Source organism: Onychostoma macrolepis, chromosome 03 (assembly GCF_012432095.1).
Source record: "Onychostoma macrolepis isolate SWU-2019 chromosome 03, ASM1243209v1, whole genome shotgun sequence".
Lineage (NCBI taxonomy): Eukaryota > Metazoa > Chordata > Actinopteri > Cypriniformes > Cyprinidae > Onychostoma > Onychostoma macrolepis.
Genome location: NC_081157.1, coordinates 26900315 through 26906346, shown reverse-complemented (window position 1 = coordinate 26906346; position 6032 = coordinate 26900315). Strand labels below are relative to the sequence as shown.

Here is a 6032-nt window from a genome sequence, read left to right as displayed (position 1 = left end):
AATGAGTATGCAATGATGGCGAACAAGCTTCTGGGGGTTTTGAGAACCAGAACCAAGTTGACTGAGCAATAAAGCTATAGTGATGCCCTTAATTAAAATACCTGGAGGTGGGGAATAGACTCAAGTTGTCATATTCACTCAGCATTACTAATTCACAAATATCTAAGTTACAATTTAGTAGAAATTAATTGTATTCAGTTGTGTTTTAGGCACTAAAACAGAACAATACTTTATAGTCAATCACATTTTTCTATTGAAATAGGGAAGATTTCTGTGCCACCCCAGACAGGTTGCTGGCCCCTCCCTGGCCACCCCTATGAAAACATCCCGGCTCCGCCACTGCTTGTTATTAAACAGACTCTCATTTCCGCAAACTTGACTACAAATCCCAGAGTCCCTCTCTGCCGATCACTGCAGTTGTCCATCAGTGGGCGCTAAGTGGGACGCTTGGACTCACAACATTTTTTGTTTCCAGTCGACAAGTTGATGTTTGAGTGCGGCGTTTTTGAAAGACTGCAAGCTGAAGCTTTTTTGAGTTTGAACTGACGAAATCACACAGGTTTCTTAACTAAATATGGACGAGCTAAGGCATCAAGTTATGATAAATCAGTTTGTTCTTACAGCCGGATGTGCGGCAGATCAAGCAAAGCAGCTTCTACAAGCTTCACACTGGCAGTTCGAGGTATGTTTGTTAGGACACATCAAACTGAAAGTCTTGTGGCACTGCAAAATAAAAAATAGCACAAATCACTATGATTAACTTTTAGTTTATTCATAGATTCACATAATTTATAATCATGCGAGACAAGCACCAGACAGCAGTCAATCTAAAAAAAAACAAAACAAACAAACATCGAAATGCATAATAGATTATTTTAAACGGTATAAATATGGACTTTAGCGAAATAAAAAGTCTATAAAGTTATGTTTAATGTTATGTTATGTTCAAAGCCCTCCAATACACATTTGCTTACTTCCTCGAGTATTTATGAATGAACGTACTTATAAATCTTTTATGGTGTTGCAGACTGCTCTCAGTACATTTTTCCAAGAGGCTAATATTCCATACAGTCATCAAATGGTGAGTAAAATTTTTTTGTCGTTTATTGATAGTTTTTCTTATCTGTTATTATGACTTCCGCCATGTTGAAACCACGAGTCAGACAAAAATAAACACAGGCTGTCATGTTTCTAGCGAAGGCTACATTTATGTCATTTAAAATTCGCAATTTTGTCGTTTAAGCACATATGGTCTCCCGTAGGTAGTTCATTAAATATGTTAATATTTAAGATGATAAAGTAATCTGGACTCATGGGACTTGCGTTTTTGCAAACGTGTCCAAAGTTGTGGGGGAGGGCGATTCCAGGAAAAAGAGAGAGCACGCGCTTGACACACGGCGCTGTTTACACCGGCACTAAAACAATAAGATCGGTACGATAGGAACACACTGTACCATGTTCAAAACCTCACTGGCTTAAAAACCCACGTTTTTAATTTTTTTTAGCAGATATTTGAAATGAAAGGAATTTGTTTGGGATTACTCAGAAATAGTAATACTACCGGTCACATGCAAAGCGAATCAAATTTAGTTAACCCTTGGAAAGCACCTCATTTGCTTCTCGCTTACAAATGTAACGTTACGTACTGGTTTTTGCTATTTAAGAAGGTTTACTTCATAAAATGAGCATCGCTAAAATGATGCAATATTTAAACGAGGTACAGTACACCCACACGAGACTTGGACTCATATCAGTGTTTTAGAGAAGGCTGTTTTATTCTTCAGGGAGCGGGTCGCACCCTTATGGGCGCTGCCATGGGGACGCGATTGACTGCGTTAATAATCACTAACAACAAGTGTAATAATAATATGAATATGATTCATATATTGCCTGTGTCTTACAGTACATCTAAGCAAAGAACATGACAATGAGGTGAAAGGTAATGTTATGCAATGTCATTTTTGTTGGACATGGGCATGTTTATATTTGCTTCAAATATTTGGGCCCCTGAGAGTGTGAGAAGACGGGTGATTTATACTGCAAGGATGAACTGTGTGTGACTTGTGACTGGAAAGCAGAGACCAATTACACTTTCGATTGACAGAGTATTGTTTGAGCTCTTCTCAAGAATAGCCTTTACACGTGCAGCTTTCAGTTTCAAGGTCCCATTATTATCGCAGTTGAGCAGTAAGGATGTCCCAGGGTGTGTGAGGGATTTTCAGTGCAGTTGATGGAAATTGATTGCTGATATCCACCCGCTGATCCTTGATCCACTGATGTGATTTACATATCATTTACAAAATATTTTATCAGACATGCTACTTTTGAATGACTGTCAATGGACGAATGTGCTTTTTGGCTGTGTACTGGTATAGCTATGCCATCTACAGAAACTAAACCAAACCCTGTTACTAGTTACGAGTTAAATAACTGCTTAAAATAGATTTAACAATCAACTTTTTTCATAACTATTTATTAAATAAATGGTCTTGACTTGAAATATTAATTTGCACTTAAATGATTTTATCATTTTTATTTTATTGTGGCATATTATGAGAAATTAGCCCAGGTATTTAGGAAATCAGTTGCCCGAGAGAATCAGTTATAGTGCCGATCAAAATGTTGGTAAAATTTTATTTTTATTTTAAATGTATTTGAATGTCTCTTATGATCACCCAGGCATTATTGAAACACAATACAGTAAAAACAGTAATATTTCACATTTTATTACAATTCAAAATGGCTGTGTTAAAATATTTTATATAAGTTGTATTTATTCCTGTGATGCAAAGCTGAATTTTCAGCATCATTACTCCAGTCTTCAGTGTCACATGATCCTTCAGAAATCATCCTAATATGCTGATATGATGCTCGAAACATTTTTTACTATTATCAGCATTGAAAGCAGTTGTGTTTCTTAATAATTTTGAGGAAGCCAAGATATATTTTATATATATTCTGAACAGAAAGTTCAGAAGAACAGCATTTTCAAATAGAAATCTTTTGTAACATTATAAGTGATTTTACTGTCACTTTGGATCAGTTTAACACATCCTTGCTGAATAAAAGTAATAATGTATACGGTTTAGCATTCATTGCAAAACAATATTTGACTACAGTGTTGCGATTGACCAACTGTATATAAAATATAAATTAAAAAACGGGTCTTAGATTCTTTAAATTCTAAATTGTTTTTAACAACAGGTGCACAACATGTAACAAAAGACGTCATAGGTGTTGTTTTTCACTGATTATCTTCCTAAAGCTGGCCTCTGGAAGACTAAATGTTGCTATAGCAACATTTGTGTCAGCGCATCAAGTCTGGTGTTTATTCAGGAGAGGTGGCCAATCGTTATTGTATAACGTCCTGTTTGTCCAAAGATCTTCAACCTCAGTCATGAACAAGAACTTCCTCAATTCCTTGTTTCAGAAAGTGACTCTGTTGCTGGAATTCTACAAATTCTCCATTCAGTGGACATGGTTTAAAAATCTGCTTTATGAAACTGACAATTGTGGGTTAAACAATCCATTACCCGTACCAGTTTTACATTGGTTCTCTCTTTGTTTCCAGATGTGCACTCCAGCCAACACACCAGCGACACCCCCCAACTTCCCAGATGCCCTAGCCATGTTCTCTCGTCTTAAAGCCTCCGAGAACTTCGGCAACAGCAGTCCCATCGCTTCTATGGCCACCTCACCAGCTCCTCACACCAACTGGGCCATGAGCCCTCCGGCAACCCCTGGTCACCAGGGTCGATGGACTCCAGGTCAGCTCATGCCCCAAGCACCCTCACCAGGCTGGCCAGCAGCTGTCACTCAGCAAGCCTCTGCTGAGCATGCTAGTATTGTCATGGAGGCTGAGAGATAGAGACTGCTTTAATTAGCCATCACACCTTACAGGAAGAGGAGGATGGATCTTCCTCTTTAGGACTTCGGCAGTTGTGGAGGTAAACCAGTGCGATGAGAGCGCTGGGTTGCAGTGAACGGTGGTGGAACAGCGTGTGGCCTCTTCTCCGAGGTCACAGGAGATCTTTTAAAATGCTTTTCTTTTGGCGATAACCAAAAAAGATGGACAGAATGAGTAATTATGTAGCATATTCACAGAAAACCTCAGACAAATGAATGTGTTACTGAATATTGTCAGTTCTCAACTAATGGTGAATACTCTATTTTGCACTGTGTACTAAACACCTGCAGTGGATCTAATAGTTACTCACCGTCATGTCATTTTGAACCTTTTAACTTTGATTTTATGGACAGAATACACCTTCAAAATATCTTCTTTAACGTTCCACAGAGGAAAGAAAGTCATACAGGTTTGGAATGACATGAGGGTGAGTAAATGATGACAGAATGATTTTTTTGGCTGAACTGTCACTTTAATCAACAGCTTTACTGCAGAAAACACATGCCCTGGTTTCACAGACAAGGCTTAAGCCTAGTCCCAGACTAAAATGTAAGTCTGAGCTGTTTCAACTGAAAAAAACTTGCACTGATTGATCTTAAAATGTATCAATGCCTTAGTTTTGTCTCAAGATGGACACCAGTAATGTTTTTTTTCTAAGGCAAATTTATAAAAATTACTTGGATGTCCTAATTGAACTATGGCCTAATCCTGGCTAACCCTGTCTGTGAAACCAGGCCATGTTCTTTTGGACTGGTCTGTAATTTTCGACTTCTTTATGACTTTGTAACTAAATTGGCATTTTATATTAAAATAATGGTACAAGAAGTGTTTTATACCCAGAACATTGGACTCTCTGGTTCTGCTCAGCACTTAGAGGGCATTTTGTTTTATCGTAAATCACTATTTAAATATATTGAGCAAGAATATATTCCTCTGATTTCTTTTCACCGATCACCTCCCTGTAACTGTGTTCACACTGCCTCCACAATATTTGTGGACTATGTGATGGTTATTATTTCCTATTTGTTGTGTTTTTAAATAAATATTGTATATATATTGCAAACTGCTTGGAGTATTTTCTGTTTGTGTAGTAAAATATTTACATTATTTTTTTTATTTTATTTTTTTGCTGGTCTGCTTTCCTTAGTGTAATTAGGGTCAATGCATGTACACCTGACCTTTGTATCCTGTTATACCATGGTAAATGATTACATGGACCCATTGATCAAACTAAAGTTCCATACATTGAACATAATTGCATTGATGTTGAGCTCTCATTTTTATGTATTTGAGCTTAAAATATACATATTTATTACAATATACATGTAAAATTTCATAATACTATGAGTTTGTTTTGTGTATGATGGTGTATGATATTTAAAGTTGGCTAGTATATATATATGCACACACACACACACACACACACACACACACACACATATATATATATGCATGCAGAGAAGATGTCAGTTTCATTGAAAGTCACTGTATTTGCCGTGCTCACATGAACACAACTGAGATGATGGGAGAAGCATGCATCTTAAATGAGACCAGCTGCTTCATCTCAGCAGGGTGAAGACCGTCTGCTATTTCTGTCACTTGGCTGTGTGTGTTTGTGTGTATGTACACACAGAGGCATGAGTGGAGGACTGCTGCAGGCTGGTCGAGCATTATACAGAGCAAGGTTATTGATATGCCAAACCACAAACCTCAGCACGGCACTTTCATTACTATATCTCTGTTTCGCTCTCAGTCTGTTCTTGTGTTCATTCAGTTATTGGCATTAAAAAAAAAAACAATATAAGATTATATGTCTCTTCCTCTGCAGTCACTTTTATTGAGAGGAAAAAAATACTGAAATTAATGTAATGTGTTTTAGTTCAATGTTTTTATTCAATATTAATATGATACTAAATTATATTTATGCAGTAGATATAATCAATTTATTACCACTTTTTAAACACACAAAGTAATTTCCAACTTCAGCTGTTATAAATCTTGAATGTTTTGACGCTTGAATCTTTTTTAAAAAGAAGACACTTGGCAGATTATTGCTATTAAGTGGAAAAAAAAAATATATATATAAACTAAGAAGTTAAAGTGTATTGCTATGAAAAATGCACAG

The 6032-nt window shown here is 36.7% G+C and overlaps 1 protein-coding gene across 2 annotated transcripts; it reads left to right on the top strand.

The window, feature by feature from the left end:
* The first annotated feature begins 412 nt into the window (after positions 1-412).
* Positions 413-4963, top strand: ubald1b (UBA-like domain containing 1b). 2 transcript variants are annotated; one of them, XM_058770018.1, is made up of 3 exons: positions 419-682; positions 1028-1081; positions 3572-4963. In XM_058770018.1, exons 1-3 carry the CDS (start codon positions 575-577, stop codon positions 3866-3868), a joined length of 459 nt encoding a protein of 152 aa, XP_058626001.1. In that variant the 5' UTR covers positions 419-574; the 3' UTR covers positions 3869-4963. The 2 variants fall into 2 exon arrangements, with proteins under 2 accessions (XP_058626002.1, XP_058626001.1); XM_058770019.1 differs by lacking the exon at positions 1028-1081 and having other exon boundaries at positions 413-682.
* Positions 4964-6032: the final 1069 nt, after the last annotated feature.

Coding starts and splice junctions, on each gene's coding strand:
- ubald1b (XM_058770018.1), top strand. CDS start 575: ATGGACGAGCTAAGGCATCAAGTTATGATAAATCAGTTTGTTCTTACA. Junction 683..1,027: donor CTTCACACTGGCAGTTCGAG/GTATGTTTGTTA, acceptor ATGGTGTTGCAG/ACTGCTCTCAGTACATTTTT. Junction 1,082..3,571: donor TTCCATACAGTCATCAAATG/GTGAGTAAAATT, acceptor CTTTGTTTCCAG/ATGTGCACTCCAGCCAACAC.